The 23,811-nt window shown below is 38.4% G+C and overlaps 1 protein-coding gene across 3 annotated transcripts; it reads left to right on the top strand.

The window, feature by feature from the left end:
• The first annotated feature begins 96 nt into the window (after positions 1-96).
• PMPCA (peptidase, mitochondrial processing alpha subunit) lies at positions 97-19,526 on the top strand. 3 transcript variants are annotated; one of them, XM_027869462.1, is made up of 13 exons: positions 97-197; positions 5,416-5,618; positions 5,854-5,933; positions 7,124-7,206; positions 8,321-8,415; positions 9,716-9,816; positions 10,699-10,962; positions 11,779-11,871; positions 11,962-12,080; positions 12,254-12,344; positions 12,898-12,960; positions 17,517-17,661; positions 18,422-19,526. In XM_027869462.1, exons 1-13 carry the CDS (start codon positions 112-114, stop codon positions 18,589-18,591), a joined length of 1,593 nt encoding a protein of 530 aa, XP_027725263.1. In that variant the 5' UTR covers positions 97-111; the 3' UTR covers positions 18,592-19,526. The 3 variants fall into 3 exon arrangements, with proteins under 3 accessions (XP_027725263.1, XP_027725264.1, XP_027725262.1); XM_027869463.1 differs by lacking the exon at positions 97-197 and having other exon boundaries at positions 5,526-5,618; positions 7,124-7,210; XM_027869461.1 differs by lacking the exons at positions 97-197; positions 8,321-8,415 and having other exon boundaries at positions 5,526-5,618.
• The last annotated feature ends 4,285 nt before the right edge of the window (positions 19,527-23,811 follow it).

Raw genomic sequence — 23,811 nt, forward strand, 5'->3', positions numbered from 1 at the left:
CACCGGGCGCCGGAAGCGCGATCTCTCGCCCCGCGAGAGCACCGCGGGGGCGTGGCCGGGCTGGGGCGAGGAAGCGGAAGTGACCGCAGAAGCGCTGGGCGGAGGCGCAAGATGGCGGCGGCGGCGGTGGCTGTAACGGGGGCGGCGGGAGCTGCTGTGCTGCGCGGACCAGGCGTCTGGGGCCGCTCTCGCATGAGGTGAGAGGGGTGAGGCTGGACGCCTGACTGACGGGCAGAGAGAAGGAGGGACCGGGGCCAAGTGTGGGGGAAGGCCAGGACTGCCCGGCCCTGCCCCTAGCCCCTCGGGCGGGACTCCGACGGAGTCTCCGAGGGGCCCTGCCAGTGACTGCAGCCTCGCCCCCGGCCCTCGCGGCGCCGCCCTCGGCAATCTTCATCCTTTGGAGCCCGCCGGAGGTTATTTCGTCTGCTCCCCTGCTTCGGGCAGGCCAATCAGAGCTGTTTCCACCTGGAAGTGGGCACGTGGGAAAACAGGACCTTTCTGTGTGACCATGTGTAAGCCGCTTAGATTTAGGACTGGGAGAACTGTAAAGACCAAATAGTTCAACATTTCCTCTCCCCCCATTTAACGGAGGAAAAAACTGAGGCACGTGTGTCTCAAGTGACTTGCCCAGGGGCAGCTAGGTGGTGCAGTGGATAGAGCACCGGCCCTGGAGTCAGTAGGACCTGAATTCAAATCCGGCCTCAGACCAGACACTTAACACTTGGTAGCTATGTGACCCTGGGCAAGTCACTTAACCCCAATTGCCGAAAAAGTAAATAAATGAAGTGACTTGCCCAAAGTCTCTATTTGGTAAAATTTAACGCCTCTATTTAGTTTCCCTTAAGATTAAACTTCCCCGAAGACATGCAGTTCTCGACCAATATGTTGCTTATCTTTTCCCATTAAAAACCTCGGTGAGTCCAAAAGGTCCCTAGCCCGGTTCAGATACAAAGATAAGACACAGTACCCTATGCTTACAGCAGTGTTTTCTCAGTACATCCTGTGTTTTCCCATCCCATTGCCGTTAGTTATGTAGTTACTTCAGCCTAGAATGTCCTTCCTATAATCTCCTTCAGAAGAAATGGTAATACTGTTTTGCATGCAGTCCTCTATAAACGACTTCTGTTCCCCTACCTTTATGACTTAAAATTCTCTAAGCTTGAAATAGCCTCCTTCCAACTTCCAGATTGGGCATGAACCCATCTTCCTAAAATTCAGCTCAAAAGTTATCTCCTCCATGAAGCTCTTCCTTCATTCTCCTCAGATGGTAGTGATTTCACACGTGGGACTTCATTTAGTATATTGTTCTGTACCTTTCCTGGTTTTTTTTCCAGATAATGTGCATTATTGTTATTGATATATGTGACTTATTTATTACTTATATGTAAACTATGTGTTATAGATCCTGTGATATTTAAACTTTGTATCTCACATCACCTGGTTTAATATTATACACACAGTAGGTGGTTAATAAATGCATGTTGAATTAAACTGGACTTACCAGAGTTGGACTAGATGATTCCTTCCAGCTATAGAAGGCTATGATTTCTTCTGTGTCAATTAGAGTAAATGACAGAGCTGGACCTAACAATTCATGGTTATGTTTAACTATGCAAAATACTTTCTCCACACAACTCTGTGAAAGAGGTAGTGTGAATGTATTCCCCTTTCGCATATGAGGAAAACTGAGATTGTCAGGTGCTCATGCTCATCTTTTAAATATCACAGCCAGGATTAAAACTTGGTTCTTCTGACTATTACTGGCTGCTCCCTATTTTCTACTGCTTGTCATAGAATTTAAGCTGACTACAAATTTTTGTCATAAAAGTCTTCCTATTTCTTCCGTGTCATACCCATCAGTGTTTTGTGTCCTACCTTACTTATGCTCACAGATGCTATTCCTACTGTTACTTATGAGGATTGTGTCCTCATAAGGCTGGAGAGCCAGTTGATTGATTAGTAGTTTTGTTTTGTTTTTTGGCTAGGCAATGGGGTTAAGTGACTTGCCCAGGGCCACGCAGCTAGTAAGTGTTATTTGTCTGAGGCTGGATTTGAATTCGGATCCTCTTGAATCCAGGGCTGGTACTCTACCCAGTAGACCACCTACCTGTCTCTGATTAATAGTTTTTTTTTACCCTTGTACTTGTGCTGTGTAGTCTCTCTAAATGAGTCATTGTTCACTCCTATACTTTATGACTTAGATCAAGAACTGCATTCCTTGTTCTAGTTCTGTAAGCCTTCTCTGATGCCTCCTGTATGCCAAAAACTTTCAGATGCAGTCACTTTTCCGTGAGACTGTGCTGGTAACTAAGATAAAGAGAGCCAACTGCCAGAGTTGATTGCTCTTCATCCATCAGGTTAAGCAACTTCTTTGGCAGGTAGGTTGGATTGCCCTCTTCTCCTTCAGGAAAGTAAAAGTCAAGATCTCTAGGCAAACCCGTAAGAACATTGAACTAGAAACAACCCTAGAGAGCTCCTTGCCCAATGCCCTCACTTTTACAGAGGAAGAACCTGAGGTGTTAAGTGATGACAACATAGCAAATTGTCAAAACTGTGACTTGAATCTAAGATTTCTGACGTCTAAACTATTGTTCTTTTCACTGTGCTACTTTCACCCTCAGGAATATCAGTTGACTTGAACTTAATCATAGGGACTAGTGACTTAAATATTGGGGAAGAATTCTCACTACGTGTTGTGGGAGGAGAATGCGGTATAATTTGGTTCCAGAATGCCTTTGATTTTTTCATTGTACATAATTCCAGGATGTGGTCAGAATGGTTATTTGAAATGATAGGATCATAGCCGTAGAACTGGAAATGACTTCAGAGCCTGTCTAGGCCAGCTCCCTTATTTTACAGATGGAAGAAACTGAGATCTGAGGAAGTTAGTGACTTACCCAAGGCTACAGCTTGTAAATGCCAAATGTGGTATCTAAACTGCTGTCCACCAACTCTAGAACCAGTGCTTTTTCTAACATTCTAAGTTGCTTCAGTTTCTAGAGTGACCATAGCTGCCGCTCCTGAGCAGCCCTTCCATGATTTAGAGAAGACTAAACTCCTAATCATGGCAACATCTGTTTTATACATTGTATAAAAAACTTTGCCTTATTTCATCACAAATTTTTCTTTAACAAGGTCTCACTGAGACTTTGTACAAACATGTCTAGAACTACATTTTTAAAATATACTTCAGTCTTTCAAGGATCAGTCATTTTGTCAATTTGGGAGCTCTCTCCACTGACCCTCTCAATTCCTCACAATTCTTTGATTTAATAGATTCTGTTCTTTGATTGTTACTACGGCCAGAAAAATCACATTACAGTCCCTATGGTGATGAGCTTTTCCAAATTTAGGTAAGCACATGACAGTATATACACACACATATATACATATATATACACACATATATACATATACATACACACACACACACACAGAGTCCATTATCAGGCCCACGAAGTTTTTTCAGTTTGGTAGAATGTGTCTGAGCTTTCACTTTGTTGACGTTAACTGTTGAGAGCATCAGGTCACCACTACTCATGATTAAGCTTTCGTGTAGAACTCAAAATAGTGGTTTTAGAACATATATACTGTAACTATTGAGGTAAATAGGAGTGCTAGACCCTCTAAGTTACAAATGGAGAAATCGAGACTAATAAATGAATTGTCTACTGTCACATGGTTAGTCATTAAAACAGCAAGAATTAGAATTTGGATTTCTTAACTCCCATTCTGATATTTTTTTCATAGGATTTGGACCTAAAGGAGATCTTCAAGGTCATCTAGTTCAACATCATTTTGCAAATGAGGAAAATTAAGTCCAGAAAGGAAAGGGATATAAGTAGTATGTGTCTTGGGCAAGGAGTGATAAACATGGAATCTCAGAGCTGAAAACAACATCCAAAATCATCTGGTCAGTCTCGACCTACATAAGAATCCTCTCTACAGGATGTCAGTCTAGCACAGATTAAGTATTTACTCTGTGCAGACACTGTGCTTTTCACTGGGAATGCAAAAACAAAAGGAAAATGGTTTCTGCCCTCTTGGAGCTTACATTCTTTCACAGGAAACAAGCTATGCCCATAATAGTAGATGCAAATATATACAAAGTAAATAAATATAAACTTAGGAGAGTGGGGTTGGATCAGGATAGTACTAGCAAATCTTCAGGACTTGTGAGAGGATAAAATCAGGAAAAGCTTCATATAGAAGGTGGTGCTTGAGTTGAACTTTGAAGGATGCTAGGGATTCTAAGAGGTGAGGAAGGAGTACATTCCTGGCATAGGACAGCCTGTGCAAAGACCCAATAATCAGAAATTTAATGTTGTATGTAAAAAAACAGGAAGCAGGCCAGTTTAGGTGGGATGGTGAATTCATAAAGGAGAGTAATGTGAAATAAGGCTGGAAAGGTACAATAGAGCCAGGTTGTAACAGACTTAAAAGCCAAATTGAGCCAAAATCCACTGGAGCTTCAGCAGGGTAGTGACTTGGTCACAGGGCAGCTAGATGACACAGTGGATAGAGTGCCAGGCCTAGAGCCAGGAAGACTCATCTTGTTGAGTTCAAATCTGGCCTCAGACACTTACTAGCTGTGTGACCCGAGGTAAGTCCTTTTACCCTGTTTGCTTCAGTTCCTCATCTATAAAATGAGCTGGTGAAAGAAATGGCAAACCATTCCAGTTTCTTTGCCAAGAAAATCCCAAATGGGGGTCGGGAAGAGTTGGACATGGCTGAAAACAAGTCAACAGAACAATGAAAATGTTATTTTCAGCTCTGAGATTCCATGTTTATCACTTCTTGCCCAGACACATACTACTTGTGTCCCTTTCTTTTCTGGACTTAATTTTCCTCATCTGCAAAATGAGGAGGTTGGACTAGACGACCTTGAAGATCTCCTTCAGTTCCAAATCTTGGTCAGGTAAGAAATAGGGTTTCCCTACTTCTGTTCTCTCTCCACTACAATCTGTACTCCATACAGCTGCCAGAGTGACAGTTCTAAAGCAGAACTGTGACCTTGTCTGTTGTTGTTCAGCTGTGTCTGACTCGTGACCCCATTTGGGGTTTTCTTGACAAAGCTACTGGAGTGGTTTGCCATTTAAAAAGCGCTTTCTCTACAAAGCACTGAGGTAATTTGTACAGACACCATCCCTTTATATGGGTGAGGAAACTCAAGTTTAGGGATGTGGACTGACTTGCTCGTGGTCATATTCTTAAGTGCTAGAACTGGGATTTAAAATGAGGTTTCCTGATTCCTGGCCTAAACCTCATTCCCTTAGGATACAGGATGTTTGTAATATCCTTTAGAAAGGAAAATCTTTGTCTTGCATATATTATCTGCATAAAGGTGACTATCACTGGTTATTTGTAATATCATAAGTGACTACTGTTTTAATTGAGCATGCATCCCTGCTTTAGATTTGGACTGACTGCATACAGAAGGTTTAGTAGTGGCAGTGCGTACCCCAACATTCCTCTCTCTTCTCCCCTACCTGGAGTGCCCAAACCTGTTTTTGCAACAGTTGATGGACAGGAAAAATTTGAAACCAAAGTCACAACACTGGAGGATGGACTTCGTGTGGCATCTCAAAATAAATTTGGACAATTTTGTACAGTAGGAAGTAAGTATATTTGCTGATCAATGGCCAATTATTTGTCTCATTTAATTTGTACATAAGTGTCTTCAAATTAACAGTTAATTGTATAGAGGATATCCCTTATTTACTGGACATAGTAAAAATGGAAAGGGTTATTTGATTTAGTCATAGTTAAAGTCATTAATTAGGAAATTTTTTTCTTTTATTCTTTCTATAAATTGTAGTTTAACTTGTTAATTTTTTCTTTTTTTGCTATCAGTTCTGATTAATTCAGGATCAAGACATGAAGCAAAATATGTTGGTGGAATTGCTCACTTTTTGGAAAAACTGGCATTTTCGGTCAGTATATGGCTTGTAATTTGGGAGAATGTGCTTGTAGAGGGTTACTGAATAGAAAGTCTGGCTATCAAGGCCTCTTCACCTCTTGCCTTGATTATTGCAATAGCTTCTTAACTGTTGTTCGTGCTTTAAGTCTCTTCTCTCTCTAGTCCCTCCTAAATACAGCTGCCGAAATGATCTTCCTAAAGTATAAGTCTGATTATATCATTTCCCTACTCAATAAATTCCAGTGAACCCCTGTTGCCTCAAATATAGGTTCATCTATTTGGCTTTTAAAACTCTTCACAACATGGACCCTGACCTACTTTTCTTATCTTAACAAACATTATTCTCCTTTCCACATTCTGTAGGCCATCCAAACTGGCTTTGCTGTGCCTCAGACATAACATATTATCTCCTGTGTCTGTGCCTCTGCACTCACTGTCCCCTGTGCCTGTAATCTACTTTCTCTTTATGTTGGCCTCTTAGAATTCTTGGTTTCAAGAGCAGCTAGGTGGCGCAGTGGATAGAGCACCGGCCCTGAAGTCAGGAGGACCTGAGTTCAAATGTGACCTCAGATCAAACACTTGACACTTACTAGCTGTGTGACCTTGGGCAAGTCACTTAACCCTAATTGCCTTTAAAAAAAAAAAAGAATTCTTGGTTTCAATTAAAAACTGCTCAAGTACTACATTCTACATGAAGCTTTCCTTGGTTACTCCCAGCTGCTAGTTCTCCCCAGCCTTCCAAAATTATCTAGTATTCATTTTCTATGTTGTTTGGATATACTTAAGTATGTTCTTGTTGTCTTCCTTAGTAAAATTTGAGGGCAGGAACTTTCATTTTTTTCTTTGTATCCTTGAGGCCTGCTACAAAGCTTACCATGTAGTAGGCTTAGTAAACGGTTACTGTTTGGTTGATTATCAAGCCAAACTCTAATAACAGTAAAGAGCAGATGTTGATCGCTATAAACAACTTTGGTGAAGTAGGAAGGATATATTTGGACATAATTTTCATCTCAGCAAAGAAAGCCAAAGAAAAGCAGTAAAGAAGCCAAATTAGATCACTAGATTAATACAAAAAAAAGATGAAGCAGTTTAGCTGGAGATACTTATTTTTATTCCTGGAGGTTTCATTATTTTTATGTGCTTTGAAATTAAAAGTAGATTGTTTTTAAAAATATGAACTCACAAGGAATGTTTTTTCTCTAGTCTACTGCCAGGTTTGGCAGCAAAGATGAAATTCTTCTTACTTTGGAAAAGCATGGGGGAATTTGTGACTGCCAGACATCAAGGTATGTCAGCTACAGCCTAAAATAATTTTTTAAAAGAATTTCTTTTCAACACAGCTTGTTTTTTTGTTTTTTTGTTTTTGTAAACATAATTAACACTTCCCAAGTGCTCCCTAGATAAACATTCCCTTCAAAGCACTTTCCCTGAAAGCTACTAAGCAGAACTGCCTAGTAGCAGGTCGTATGTCTCTTTACTTTTGTAGTTTACTAATTATTAATAGAAAGGTCCGCTGCTTTAAATAATGCTTAGTTTCATATTAGACAATGATCAGATGACCATAGATTTAGAGCCAGATGGGACTGCAAGAGGTTGCGACTGTGATCATCACTCAAAACCACATAGAAGGCTCTTCCTTTTGTAGAACTCTTGAAGATACCACAAAGTTTTCAGAGTGATATGGGGTAGACACTGCCTGAGTTGCAAGTTATGTGGGGTAGGAGAGAGCAAATAATAATACCATACATCAGTGTGGAGGAATAGATCTATAGAATGTTATGGACTAGTGAGCACAGAGTACAAGAGAGAAAGTTATAAAGTGATTATCAGTGTGTCACAATCAGTTTTTCTTGACTCATACCTTCAGGAACTCCCAGCTGCCTGCATGATAAAATTTATACGCAAAACTGAGCACTCATATTCAAGTCCTTTCAAAATTTGGCTTCCTCCATTCCAGCTTCACTTATTTCTGCATTGTAACGTGAACTTTATACTCAGCCAGATTTGTCAGTTCACCATCTCCTCAGCCACTCCAGGTTCCTTCGTTGCTATGGCTTGCATTTTTCTCTGTCCCCTCCACTTAGCACCTAGTACATGTTCTTCATAAATTTTAACCAGTGAATTTTTAAGGTACAGAATGAAAACGTCTTTGTTGATAGAAGGAAATATAATGTGCCAGTGTTCTTAAAAATACTATCGATATTTATTGACTCCTTTCAGTTTTGACCTAATAAATAGTAACTTTATTGCGAAGAATGAGACTGCTTCCGCAGAAATAACTGATTTCCTCTAGGATGTTTCATCCTAAGTGACAGAACCTAAAAAGCTAAACATCACCATCCAAATCCAAGTCATTTTCTGATCACAAATTCCATGCAAAAATAATTTGTGATTTTTCAGGGATACTACCATGTATGCTGTGTCTGCTGATACAAAAGGACTGGATACCGTAGTTGGCTTATTAGCTGAGGTAGTGTTGCAACCAAAGTTATCAGGTATGATTCTCTCGTACTTCTGGAAGAGCCAAACAACATCAATTTGTATTGGGTGTCTGCTATTATGTAGCATAGTATGAAAAAAGCCATTATTTTATAGAGAAGGGAGCAATATAGGAGTGCCTTTATGCAAAAATTGCAAGCAAACCAGATGAAAAAAATTGATTTGTGGTGTGATTATGGTGAGTAATGGAGTAGTTCCTTACGTTTTATTAATTAATAAATAGATCTATTTGTTGGTTTTTAGTGAAATCTAACTTTTTTATTTAAAAAGCTATTGAGGCTGTTTTTACATACTATGATTGAGGTGTGACCACAAGATTCAATTTGATCTTGGCTTTAAAACCTTTCTTAAGACTTCTCTTCCTATGTACACAATAACAGCCACGTTGTACGATGACTAATAGTGATAAATTTAACTCTTCCCAGCAATACAAGAATCTAAGATATTTCCAGAGGCCTTGTGATGGAAAATGCTATCCACGTCCAAAGAAAGAACTATGGAAGTTGAATTGCTATTTTTTTCTCATCTGTTGAGTTTTGTTTCCTCTTTCTGATGGTTCCTTCTATTGGTTTTAATTTTTACTTACAACATCACTAATGTGAAAATATGTTTAATAGGAATGTAAATGTATAGCCTATATCAGATTGTGTGCCCTCTTGGGGAGGGTAGTGGGGAGGAAGGGGGAGAAAAATTTTAAACTCAAAAGCATATGGAAGTGATTATTGATAAATCAAAATAAATTAATAAAAAAAAAGTGACATAAAAAAAAAGACTTCTCTTCCTGGTTGTAGATAGATCCTGATCATTTTTGGTGGAAGAGGTTCCCACAGCCCTGAAACTATAGATCCTTGATATGTTGACAAGATTGATCCTGTTGCTGCTATTACTTAATTATGCACAGCACTTTAAAGGACTTTCCCGTTTATCATTTCACTTAAGTCTTCAATAATCTGATGAGGTAGGCTATATAGGTAATATCATGACATTACAAATGAGGAAAGTGAGGTAGGAAGAGGTTGACTTGCTCATGGTCATACAGATAGGTAGGGACAGAGCTAGAAGTAGAATCTGCCCCAGTTCACTGATATTCCTCTGATACTACAGGAAGTACTTTCTGCTAATCTGTGTCTGGAGCACATAGGAACATAGTTGGAGAACCCAGAAATTAAATAACGTGTCATTTGACTACTCTTAATACTATGTTTCTTTGTATAAATGAGTCAGTTTCTTACACTTAGCCTTTTCTTGGATCTAGGATAGTGGCTCTTATGCTGTGGATTCTTTGTGTTTTTGTAGATGAAGAAATTGATATGACTCGAATGGCTGTCCAGTTTGAATTAGAGGACCTAAATATGAGGCCTGATCCAGAGCCACTTCTCACAGAGATGATTCATGAAGTAAGATAAGCCACAGTGGGTTAGACCTATCATCTATATGGCCTGTACTCTTTCCTATTGTTAGCACCAAAGAACAGTTTGATAGTTTATGCCTGTGATTTCATCCATACAGGTTAACCCATTACAGATCTATTATCTACATAAGTAATCAAAACTTCCTTGGAATTAAGTTATACAACTTCTTGTATAAAGAGGTTAAAGACTTCCCTTTATATGTCCTTAAAACAACTTCCTTCAAAAACATTTTAACATTTTCATCTGGAGAGGTAGATTCAATCATTATATTGATAACACATGCTTCTACCAAAGACCAACTCAGATGCCTTATCGTGGTATGAAAATGGAGTTTTCAGAAATTATTGCAGTTAAGTACAAGCTTTGAAAGATTCTTCGAAGCTAAAAGGGCTTCAAATACAGGCCTTCTGGTAGAATGTGTGTATGTCTGTCGTGTAAGGACCAGCCTATCTAGCCTCAGAGAATGTCATCACCTGAAGGTTGATCACTAGGTGATCAGTGTTTTTTGGCCACAAAAACCTGTGAAGACTGTCTCCTGTCTTATCATGCCATACCTTAGAATGGAAGGGTTATGATTTACATAGATAAAGGAGTCTTATACCGTCATGGATTCTTGAAATATTAACTGTACATAAGTAGGTGATTATTCTTTGTTAGGTAGACTTGAAAAACTCTTCTAAATATATCTGATATACTAGAAATAGCCAGAGGATGCTACACATATAATGTAATGTATTATAATGATAAATGCATTGTAATGCATTGTAATGATAAAAGTCAGAAAAGGGGTAAAGTTTATTTTGACATTTTGGCAGACAAAAAGCTCTGATTCCTATTCAGTTCCTCATGCCTCTCTTCTCTTATCAGGCTGCATACAGAGAAAATACAGTGGGCCTCCACCGTTTCTGTCCAGCAGAAAATATTCCCAAAATTGATCGAAAAGTACTCCATTCATACCTGAGAAACTACTACACTCCTGACCGGATGGTACTGGCTGGTGTAGGGGTAGAACATGAGCAATTAGTGGAGTGTGCCAGAAAATATCTCCTTGGAATAAATCCAGTTTGGAGTAGTGGGCAGACCAAGGATGTTGACAGATCTGTTGCACAGTATACTGGAGGGATTATCAAGGTAATGCCAAAGTGAATGATCAACTATTTTGTGGCATCACAAAACCTTTAAATTGCATTCTGATCTAAGTTACTTTTTACGGTTTATTGCTAAGGGTTTGAAAAGTAAGAGGTAGTGAACTATAAGGACAGACTGTTGCATGCATTCTTAGACTCAGTCACTGCTGAATATTATAACTATTATTTTGCTAAACTTTTTCTTGATTATAGGAGATGGTTTAATTCTGAGGAAGGAGATAGGAAGAAGTAGATCCAGAAATAGCTGTAACATAAAAACAAAAGGTATCAGTAAAACTTAGGACATTTTGTCAAAGGAATTAAAAATTAGATGTCACCTTTGGAAGGGAATTTTACTCAGTATTGAAATTGGTTACAGACACTTGGAAAAGAGTTTCCATGCAGTATTGATGGCTGAACTACCATTGCTACTTACATATATATGTAGCACTTTACGAAGGACTTCCATGTTTGTCATAAACCTGTGATGTGGACAGGGTTTTACAAATGAGGAAACTGAGGTTGGACAGCTGTTCAGTGTTTAGGTGACCTTAGAACCTGGGTCTTTTGATTTGTAATTCAGGATTTTTTCCATCATACTATTATATTGCCTATAAATCTTTAAAAGTTTTAAAGTTTAACCTAGATGCATTTACTGAAATTGGAGGAGTCAGCTGCAGTATCATGGCTAAAAAACCATTTCAACTTGGGTCTATTTAAAGTGGCTCAGATGATGAACATTGTCTTCACCACCTTTTGTTTGTAAGACCTAGTTGTTATTGAGGCATACTTCATTCATTTGTACTTGTGTTCCTCACAGATAGAAAGAGACATGTCAGATGTGAGTCTAGGGCCCACACCAATCCCTGAACTCACACATATCATGATAGGACTTGAGAGCTGTTCTTTTTTGGTAAGTGTTAAGAAAGACTATGCCTGAATTTGTGTTGCCGAATGTTTAATCCACTCACTAATTTGATTCTTTTTCTCAAATCTCCTGCAGGAGGAAGATTTCATCCCTTTTGCAGTGCTAAACATGATGATGGGAGGAGGAGGTTCTTTTTCAGCTGGTGGACCAGGAAAGGGAATGTTTACCAGACTCTATCTCAATGTGCTAAACAGGTTGGTGGGAATCTTAGAAAAAGTTTTTCTCAGAGTTATTAAGCCAAAGTGATTGATTACATTTTAGGACACTGATTTTTTTTTACCTTGTAGGTTTTATTTTCTTCACATGTACATTTTGTGTTTGACAAGAAAAGCAGCACTCACATTAAAATTTGGGTTTCTGTTTATAGGCACCATTGGATGTATAATGCAACCTCTTATCACCACAGTTATGAAGATACAGGCCTCTTATGTATTCATGCTAGTGCTGATCCTAGACAGGTAAATGAGGTGGCTTATTTTTCATTTCTAAAGCTTAATAAAGCCTCTGAGGTTCAATGTTTTACTAATTTTTATTAGTTTAATTTAGTCAGCCACAGTCATTATAATATTAGAGTACATTATTTAGTACTTATATGACCTACCTGCCGCTCTCCGAGGGAGTCCCTTAGAAATACAGCAAATCATCTGTGTTGTAAGGGAATGACCACTGGACTTGGAAATTAAAAGACTTACACTTAATTCTCAGCTCCACCATTTATTAGCTTTGTGACCTTGGACAAATTACTTAACTTCATGGTGCTTTATTATCTTCATATGTGAGATGAAGTTGATAATATATGGAGAGTATATATGTGTTTGTGTATGTGCGCACACATATCTTATAGGGTAGATTGATTATCATATGAGATGTATTTTGGCAAAGTGCTTTGTAAACTGTGAAGTACTGTACAAATGTTAGTTATACAGTGAAAAGTTAAACTATTAGATTGCATTTAGAGATGTTATTAAGATTATTTAACTACTTAAGAATAAATATCACATTCTTTTTTAGGTTCGAGAAATGGTAGAAATCATTACAAGGGAATTTATTTTAATGGGTGGATCTGTGGGTGAGGTAAGTTATGCTTTTCTCTATATCCTCTGATTGGAGGAGTCAGCTACAACATCATGGCTATTAGAATAACACTGAAGGCAAAGAAACGGTTCTCACTACTCAAACACATATTGCTCATTTTTAATATTAAATGTAAATAAGGTATAGGTAGCAAAGAGGATGAAGTACAATTAGAATAGAGATTCATGGTTATATGTAATTTGGGGTTAGAAAATAAAATTCACCTTACTAGAATTTATTTTTAACTCAGTTTATTTGCTTAAAACTGAAAAATAGAATGCCTCTTTATACATAATCTCACTGAAACATAAACTAGAAAACATGATTTTACTTGTGAAAATTCATAGAACAGAAAATCAATAAAAAACAGCTGTAGTATATTGAACTACTGTTTTTCTTAGGATTTTGACAGCTTCCTGAGAGAGTCTTTTCTAACCTGTCTCCTTTCTTATGTCCCGAATTGCCTACCTGAAGCTTTTATATTAAAGAAAGAAAGCTTTTAAATCCCTCTGAAAAGATGATATAAATATGCACATTGTAGTCATAAAAGGGACCATCCTTGATATTTCGTAACTTGTCATAGACTCAAGATATTAAGCAATCTTGAACCTAATTTTACTTCTAACAGAAAAGCTAGAAATTGAAGACAGTAAGTCAGCTCTGTGCCCCCATCATTTAACCACCTTCCTTTTATCCCCATAGTGCACCTTGATCTCAGACACTTAGGAAAACAGCATAGAGAAAACAAGACAAATTTTGCGTCTGATAAATGAAAGTTTGCCCCCTCACTTGCCTATTTGGGAAAAAACCTTCATGGTTACATGAGTTCTTTGAAAGGTAATGATCCAGCTGTTTTCGAGTAACTCAACCTAATAAATATCCATTAAGAACTTATATACAAGCATTATGATAGGCACTTCGGATACAAGTACAAAATAAAAATGGTCCCTGTCTTTGGTGAACCTTCGTTCTACTAAGGAAATGTAACACGTAAATATATAAGTAAATAAGGTGACTTCAGGAGGGAGAGCACTAACAGTTGGGGGATAAGGAAAGGCTTCACATAGGAGGGAGGCATGTAAGATGATCTCAAAGAGGTGGAGTTAAGATGTGAGTGCACTCTAGTCATAGAGGATGGACAGTCTGTTCAAAGATGGAGACAGGAGATAGACTGTGAGAGAACTGCTAGTTTACCTGGAGCATAAAAGTGTGTGAAGGAGAGTAATATGAAAGGTAGATTGGGCTTTAAATGCCATAGACAATGAAGTAATATCAGTACTTAAACATGTAGGCACCAAATGGCTTAGGATCCATATTTTCAAAGGAAAAGTTAAGTAAGTTATAGGAGAAAATAGAAATAGACAGTAAAACTATACTAGTGGAGGACCTCGAAATTACCTTCTCAGAACTAGATAAATCTAACCATAAAATAATCAAAAAAAGTTAAGGAAATAAAAAATTTTTAGAAATGTTAGATATGATAGACCTCTGGAGAAAACTGAGTTAGAAAAAAATAACAGTTCATTTGGAAGAACAAATGGTCAGGAATTTCAAAGAAACTAGGGAGAAAAGATATAAAGGAAGAAGATTCAACAGTACAGACCTTAAACTATATTATAAGGCGAGAGCGTTGTTGAAGTGTAAAATTAATAATTTTGATTATTTTAAATTAAAAATTTCTTGTATAAATAAAAACTAATATAGCCAGGAATAGAAGGAATGCAGAAAGTTGGGAAAAGAACCTTAATAGACAGTCTCCCAGATAGGATGTTATTGTGTTGGAATATTGCTAGGGTGTAGGAAATGATGAGTTGGTTGATTTATCCCACCTGAGGTCGAGACCCCCCAGTTTGGGAAGCGCTGAAGGGATCGAGAGTGGAGGAGGTTTAAGAAGCTGTGAGAGAAACCTGAAGGAAGATGCTATCCACCTTCAGAGAAAGAGATGACAAGTGGAAATATGCATAATACGGTCTTACATAAATGTGTATGAGTGTATATGTGTATATATGTGTATGCATATAGATATCTGTGTGTATATGTATACATACATACCTTTAATTGTAGCTTTCTTTAGGGTGTGGGGTGGGGGTGGGGAGTAGGAAAAAAAAAAGCACAGTAGAGAACAAAAGAAAACCTGGATTGAGGCAAAGAAAAACTGGATAGCTTTGAAAACAATGTGTATAGTATTTATTATATAGGTTTTCTTGAAATGAAAATTTATTGTTTTACATTGAATCCTCTTATATTCTGCTGTATGCATGGAATTTTTTTTTCCTTTTTTAGTTTTGTTTTAAGTTTAAAATGAATAAAAAATTTACAAAGAAAAAGAAAAAAATTTTCCATGTAATTGAGAAAAAAATTAAATTAAAAATTTTTTTTAATAGTCCAGATCAAAGGTGATGAGGATCATAGCTAGGGGACCCTGTGTGAATTGAGGGAAGGAGACAAATGAGAAGCTTATTATTCAGGGAGAATTGACCAGACATGGCAGCTAATTGGATATATAGAGAATGAAAGAGAGAAAAGAGTTGAATCAAATAACTTTTGAGGTTGTAAATTTGGGTGACTGGGAGAATGGTGATATTCTCAACTCAGGATAGCCAAGTTTTGAAGATGGTAACAGGTTTGGGGGGAAGATAATTTACTTAGATTTTAGATGTGTTGTATGTGAGATGCCGCTAGGACATCAAGTATAGATATCTAGCAATTAACTGGTAAGGTTGGACTACAGTTACAGAGAGTAGGGCTGGATGTATAGATTTGAGAGTCATCTGCCGCTGGATGACAGTTGAAACTATGAGTGAGGTCTGATGGATTACTAAGAGGAAGAAAAAGAGGGACTAGGGTAGAGGTGCCCACGTTTAGTAGATGGAACACAAATGATGACCTAGCCATGAAGCCATGCAGGAGTAGTCAAAGAGGGAGGAAAGAGCAGTGGTATGGAAGTCAAGGGAGGAGAGAGTGTCTCGGAGCTGAGGATGGTCAGCAGCAACAAAAACCATGCAGGGAATCAAGAGGGAAGAGGACTACGAAAAGCCATCATATTTAGCCATTGAGATCATACATAACCTTGGAGATAGAAGTTTCAGTACAATGGTATGGTTGAAAACCAGATTACAAGGGGTCAAGAAGTGAGTAGGAGGTGAAGACATCAAGACAAGATGAGTTTAAAACACTATTTGTAGGAAATTAGCTGTGAAAGTAAAAAGTGGTATAATATCTTGAGGGGATGACAGGGTCAAGTGAAAGGCTTTTAAAGGTTGAGAGAGACCTAGATGAATATGTTTGTATAGCAGCAGGGAAGGAGACAGTAGAAATGGGGAGATTGAAGATGAGATGGATTCTTTTAAGTGGAAGGGAAACAAGGGGGATGAGATCTAAGGTTTAGGATTATTGATTTAGAGCTGGAAAGAACAACAGGCTGTGTAGTCCCATCCTCTTATCTTATAGATGAGAAAATGAGAACCTGGGCAGGTTGAGGAATTTGCCCACTTTGACACAGGAAGGAAATATCAGAGATGGGATTGTATCCTAGGTCCTCTAGTTCCAGAGCAAGTATTTTTTCCACTATACCTCACTAGCACAAGAGGATGAGCTGGTGGGTGGCCTTTGCACAGAAAAGGGACTTTGTCAGAGACTGAGACAAAATAAGAGAGAATATGAGGATTTTGAGGAGTAAAATAGAAAAGAGGGGGGTCATGTATTCATTTTTCTTCTCAAAGTAGAAGGTGAGGTCTTGTCTCACCTCTTGGAGGAGAAAAAAAGGAACTGCCATTACTGTTGCTTATGTCAGTGCCATAGACAACGATGGAAGATTAAAAGGAAGGCCTTCCAGCACTAAGGACTTAATTGACGTTAGGTAACAAATTTTACTTTCTGTAGTCTTTCAGCAGGTCATGAATACCAGTAGGAGTAAGAGTTAGAGATACTAGGATTCAGGATAGTGTGTATGGTTGAGCTGGTCAGCTGTAGGGTCAGGATTGTGAAGGGAGCAGAGTCAAGGCAGAGCAAACATGATAGATTAGAAAAACAGGAAAAGGTAAAAGGATTTGAGGACAAAATGAGAGAACAGATTTGGGGAGGAATGAAGCACAGAGGGAGATAGAAAAGTAGGAATTAATGGTCAGAGGAAGAAATTTCAGAGTTCAGGATTATTATGGAGGCATTTTGGTATGGGTAATAATGAGAATTAAGATATGGCAATATTTGATGTGGAGTAAGTTAAAAGTTGTAGGAATTGAGACCATGATATTTGAGGAATTATCAGTGTCATAGTTCAAATGGACAAATATTACCAGAATTTGTTAAGGTGGGCTGGAGAGATCCTGTCTTGATTTTGCAAACATGGGCATTGGTGAAATCAAATCAATTCCATGTTTTCCTGATTTTCAACTCTGGAAAACATTCCCATTTTCTGAAGACTTTGCAATCCTTGTATATTCTCAATTGTAGACATAAATGAATAGACAAAGTTGATTGTATTCAATATTGTTGATAAACTTTCATATGGCTAATATATTCATAAAATCTTGTGAAATGGTAATTTAAACATCTAGGTGGAGCTTGAGAGAGCCAAGACACAACTTATGTCCATGCTCATGATGAACCTAGAATCCAGACCTGTAATTTTTGAGGATGTAGGGAGGCAGGTGCTGGCAACAAACTCCAGAAAACTACCTCATGAATTGTGTGCTCTTATTCGTAAGTATTACATCTATAGTTGTATGTTATAGTTGTAGCTATGCTAGCCCAAAGGATTATAACAGAGCCATTTTTGTCATACTCATTTCTCATTTGGCCTTCAAAAAAGGTACTTGTATGATTTTTCATCCTAACCCTCTAACATAAAACATTAGTGGAGCACCCACTATATGCAGAACTCATTGCCAGAGATCTTTATATCCTTTAAGTAGTTTATTAAGGAGACTGTTATCAGCCCATTTGTCACTGAAGGCATTGAAGGTTGTTGCTTCAAGATGTTAAAAAACTTCCTAAAGTATGTTTTGGCTTGATGCTAGGAATGGGATAGATGTGGTTGTTGAGTCATTTCAGGGCAACCAGGATTAAGTGATTTGCTTGGAGTCAAACAGCTAGTAAGAGTCTGAAGCCAGATTTGAAGTCAGGAAGATGAGTCTGTCTTCCTGACTTCAGGCCTGGCACTGTATCAGGCCTAGCTGACATGGGGTAGGGGTAGGGTATTTTAATTAGAGCAGATACCAAGCCACCAAGAAAGAGCTCAAGCTGTCCCAACTGGCCTAACCCTTCCTTACGATTCCCTCTAGCACAAACAACTTTTAACTGCCTCTTAAATTCTCTCTTCTAGTTAGGTCTTTGTGAACTCTCTCTTAATTTGTTTATTGTCCTCAAAATGAATTTAATTTTTAAAATAGCAGCTCTAGTTTAAGCAAAAGTACATTCAGAGCAAAGTAGTTTTCAAAATTCCTGTTTTCCTCTGTCCTAGGTAATGTGAAATCAGATGATATCAAGAGGGTGGCTACTAAAATGCTTCGGGGGAATCCTTCAGTAGCAGCTCTGGGAGACTTGACAGACCTGCCAACATATGAGCACATTCAAGCAGCACTAGCCAGTAAAGATGGACGACTGCCCAGAATGTATAGGCTTTTCCGATAAGGAACTGATAAAGCTTAAACCACCCTGAGAATCTGGGGGAGCATGTTTTTTATGTATTATTCTTGAGATTGTTGTAATTTAGTGCAAAAAAAAGATGTTTAATTATATGGAATAAAACATATGGGACTCTTCTCCAGAATTAAATGAACTCTTAACTTAAACCTTTCCAGACCACACAACTCCATTTTAACTCCCTCAAGTATGATGGCCACTGGAATACATGTTTAACCACCTAAGTGCATAATGCTTCCTCTCTTTAAAGCAAAGAAGAGGTTGCTAACAACTAAATAATCTCCAGTGTTAGAGATGGATCTTGTTCTTTTAAATGGTATGCAGGATCCATTTTTGAGATTGATGTCCTAAATCAGGTAAGAAGAATGTGGGTTTTGTTCATTCTAATGGATCTATGTAATGATAATATGAAGTAGTTTTTCCTTCCACCTCACTGGGGATCCATACATACCTTTGATACTTACATGCATAATATACCAACAAATCCTGCTTACTTGACTTGAAGTTCCCAAAGATAATACTAAATTAAACGCGTACTCAGATCTTATTTTGAACTGGATAGCAAGTTCAAAATTACATGGGAAACGTTCACTTGTTCCTTCTAAATAAAGTATTGTTTTAAGTAAAGTAAGTATACTTTTTCCTTGCACCCTTCCACATTCATTAGATTTGCCCGTTGCTAGGAAAGACGTCTTCCCTTGGAGGCAGCTAACCCAGAAGAGCACATAGCTTTCCTAGGAGTTAGTAGGTAGTGAGTAAGTGAAGACTTTCTCCTTCAAGTCTCCTTGAAACTGCCCTGCTTGACCCAAGCATTAGTAAATATGTTCTAGATAATTTAAGCCTGGATAGAATAACAGTATCAGGGTTTGTTAAAAAAAAAAAAAAAGACTTGGGGAGCTGTAGGAATAATTTGTTATATATTACCAGGAGTAAGAAAGATGTAAATGTTTGTGTAAACTTTACATGTGAAATATCTTAAGCCAGAGTGGCTGATTGAAACAGCAATCACTGTTGTGTGCTAATCCCTCATACACACACCCCGCAAAATGAAATGGGGATCCCCATTTCTATTGTTCCATGGAAAGGTGTGGATCCTCAAACCTTTATTAATAATTACAAACCAGTCCTCTTTGAAAGGTTTCTGAACTGAAATAGCCATACTGCTATCATTTGTGGGTGACATTTCAAGGAAATCAAATAAAGATTTTTTTAAATGACTAATGCTAGGTATTTCATATTTTGTTAGAAATTATCCTTTGAGTCACACATTCTAGTTATCCCACTTACCCCTTAAGAAAAGGGTACAGATTGCTTATATCTATATAAAATTCTAACTTACATACATTAAAACTTAGTAGTGTTCTCTCTATATTGGGTTTTATGCTGCACATAATAGGAAGCAAAACTTTAAATCAAATAGTAGATACCCACAATGTGTGGATTTCACAGTTGCTAGAAATGTTTGTATATATAATTAGACTTGATTTAAAAAAAAAAAAAAACGGATTGTTTTTGTTCTTTACTGTGAGTTTGCCCTTTTGATTATTCATTATCATCTGGCTCCTCCATGGTTACAAATATATCCAGCCAAGACTTTCTTACCTAAAAAATTTCCACTTGATCATGCTATCCACTCAAGCTATCATTCTGTAGCTTAATTTTTTATTTACTTTTTCTTTTTAAGGCAATTAGGGTTAAGTGGCTTTCCCAGGGTCACAAAGCTAGTAAGTGTCAAGTTTCTGAGGTCATATTTGAATTCAGGTCCTCCTGACTCCAAGGCCAGAGCTCTATTCACTGTCCACCTAGCTGCCCCCGGCATTGTTATTCTTAATATTGACTCCTTCCCCCACCCCAAACTGAGGTAAAAGGGGGGAAAATTCTTATAATAAACATAGTCAAGCAAAGTTAATCTATAGTGGCCATATCTAAAAATGTCACTTTCTGTACCTTGAGATCATTACCTGTCACATTCATACACCTCAATTTGTTCAGCCTTTTCCCAGTTTTCTAAGAGACAGTCTAAGATGCCCCCTTGATTTTTATCCCTAAGTCCCCGCCCCCATTTCTAATCTCTTAGGATCAAGAAGTTTGTTTTGCTTCTGACTATTGCCTCTCCAGTATTATCCTCCCTCTTAGTTTAACTCCCACCCCCAGCTTGTTTTCTCTGTTAAACAATTTGGTGTATTTCTACATCAAACTTTTGTGTTCAACCATCCTTAAACCTTTTCAGAAAAGTGAGGATCATCTGATGCCCACTCTCCCCATACCTTCCTCTGTTTATTCTCATGCACCTCAATTATGAAAAATAAGTTCTATCACACATCCCCCTTTCCTCATTATTACACTAATATATTCCTCCTTTTACTGCCTCCCACCCCTTCTCTTTCCCCTTTTCAAACCCTTACAATCAGTCTACCTCCAGGACCCTTATCACAACCCTTTGATTTGATTTGATTTTTTTTGGTGAGGCAATTGGGGTTAAGTGACTTGCCCAGAGTCACACAAGCTAGTAAGTGTCAAGTGTCTGAGGTCACATTTGAACTCAGGTCCTCCTGACTCCAAGGCCAGAGCTCTGTCCACTGTGCCACCTAGCTGCCCCCTAATCACTGTCCTTTGAGGACAGAGAGGTTCTCTCCTGTTAGAATGTTGACACTGTATCAGATAGCTCCTTCTAATTGGATCTTCAGGGCCCTCTCTGGTGGTGCCTTGGGCTAGAACATTAGGGACCTCAGCGCCCCTAGGTCTGGGCTGCCTCAGTCCTAGCACTGTGGTGCTGCCTTGGTCTGCACATTGCTCACTGCCTGCTACCCTTGGGGTTTAGAAGCTCACCCCCATGGGGCTTTATCAAGGGAGCCTTCCACTCTTGGTGCTTCTGGACACAGAGGCTTATAGGCAACATGTCCCATAGGGGATTGCCTATGGGCTTCTGGCTGACTATGCATTTCTGGTGTGGAAGAAATTACTTAATGGATTTTCATTGGATTTCTTTATCATTCAGTAGGGAGTGAACTTAGGGTTTTGCTGAAGTATGTGGAGCTGGGTTGCCTGCCTCTCTCATTCAGGTAGGCATCTTAGCAGGAAGTCCAAATTATATCTTCTTTCTTCTGCTCATAGCTAAAATCCTAAGAAAAGTGGTCTACAGTCATTTTGCTGTCATTTTTTCACCTTCAACTCACTTCCTAACCCCTTGCAACATGGCTTCCAACCCACCACTGGAATGAAATTTCTATTTCCAAAGTTATAAATGATCTCAACTATTAAACCTGATGGCCTTTTCTCAGATCCTCCTTCCCTCTTGATCTCTCTGAAGCTTGTGATACTGTTCACCATCTTCTGCTCCTATCTACCCTCTCCTTCCTTGGTATCTGTGCCACTGCTTTTATCCTCCTACATGTGGCAACATGGCTTCCTTAGATCATCATTCACCTACCCTCTTAAGCATGGAAGTACCTAAGACTGACCTCTTCTCTGTACTTATAGTGATCTCAACAGCATGAATGACTTTATCATCTGGCTACAGATAATACCCAGATCTATATGTCCAGCCCTACTCTTTGGAATTCCAGTCCCATACCAATAACTGTTGGGCTTCTTCAACTGTTAGCCTATTCAAAATGTCCAAAATGGAATTTATTTCCCCCAAAATCCTATTCCCCTCCTCAAAACTTACCTGTTTCAGTTGAGACAACCATCCTTCTGGTTACTCAGGTTCACAAACGGAGTCAGTCTCCATTCTTTCCTATCCCTTACACCCCTACTGCCAATCAATTGTGGAGTCTAGTCAATTGTACTTTCACATTTTTTATTGGTCCTACGCACATTCCTTCCTACTTTAGGCACTCAGCACCTTTGGCCAGCCTCCTAAATGGCTTTGTTTCCAGTCTGCCCTTTTTCAATACAGCCTTTCATGCAGCTGCCAAATTATTTCTAAGTCACAGTTCTCCGTCACCAGGTTACTAAAAAAAAAATTATAAGAAAAGATACAAACTCTAAAGCTTGACATTTAAGTTCCTCACAATTTGGTCTCAACCTACCTTTCCAGACCTCTTTTCATATTATTCCTCTTCATACTACTTTCCAATTGAACAGGCCTGCTAGTGGTCCCTACACTTAACATTCCAAATCCTGCATTCCTGCTTTTTGCACAGCTTGGAATGCACTCCTTCCTCATGTTTGACTCTCTTTCTTCTTTAAAGGTTCATCTCAAGCCTTTCCTGATCTCAACTGATGTTTTCTCTTCAAATTACTGCATATATGTACAAGTTATGTCTCCTTGGTAGAATCTTTGCTTGGCAGCAAAAATTTTCTATATTCACTGCTTAGCCCATGGTGGGTATTTGATTGACCTCAATATAGATTAAGTCTCTAGTATGTACAAGGAACACGCTAATGCTGAATATTAGATTTACTAGACAGCTTAGGAAAGAATAGTTCAGAAGCTTAAGCATCTACTATGTGTCTTAATAAATTTCTGGGCTCAGATTCTTATAATCTAGCCAATAGCTCACTAATGTTCAGACTCCTTAAGAGTCTGCCCACTATGATGAATGTTCTAATAAACCTTGTCTTTGGCTGAAAAAAAAAATAAATTTCTGATGTTAAGATGGAGTATTTCATAAAGAAAACAAAATGTTCTTAGCTTTGTGTAGACCCCTTATGTCACATTCACAAGTCAGTTCTTGATGTAATAGAGGCTTCTGTGCAGTTTTGGCATGCTTGCTTAATTAGCATCCACCTTTCTGAAAACTTCTTTTGAAAATTACAGTACCTTACTAGCAATCTACTTGAAATCCAAAGAGAAGCAATTGATGAATGGTCAAATGTTCTAAACACTAATAATTATAGAAATGCAAATTAAAATAACTCTCAAGTTTCATTTCATACCTAACAGATTAACCAACTTAACGAAAAAAGGAAACGGGTTGGAGGGGCTGCAGGAAAACAGGCACATTGATGCACTGTAGCATCTACAATGCTATAAACTCCGGCCAATCTGGAAAGGAATTTGGCACCATGCCCCAAAAGTTATTAAACTGTGCATATATATTGAGCCAGAGATAGGACTACTAGGCCAGTGCCCCAAAGAGATCAAAGAAGGAAGTAAGGAACTCATATACACAAGTATTTATAGCAGCTCTTTTTGTAGTGGTACAGAATTGGAAACTGAGGGGGGAGTGCCCATCAATTAGGGAATGGTTGAACAAATTA

Source organism: Vombatus ursinus, unplaced genomic scaffold (genome assembly GCF_900497805.2).
Source record: "Vombatus ursinus unplaced genomic scaffold, bare-nosed wombat genome assembly UNPS02014793.1, whole genome shotgun sequence".
NCBI classification, from domain to species: domain Eukaryota; kingdom Metazoa; phylum Chordata; class Mammalia; order Diprotodontia; family Vombatidae; genus Vombatus; species Vombatus ursinus.

Excerpts from the sequence above, each read along its gene's own strand:
- PMPCA (XM_027869462.1), top strand. The coding sequence starts at position 112 with ATGGCGGCGGCGGCGGTGGCTGTAACGGGGGCGGCGGGAGCTGCTGTG. Across the intron at positions 5,934-7,123 it reads TGGAAAAACTGGCATTTTCG|TCTACTGCCAGGTTTGGCAG; the intron begins GTCAGTATATGG and ends TTTTTTCTCTAG. Across the intron at positions 17,662-18,421 it reads TGAATTGTGTGCTCTTATTC|GTAATGTGAAATCAGATGAT; the intron begins GTAAGTATTACA and ends CCTCTGTCCTAG.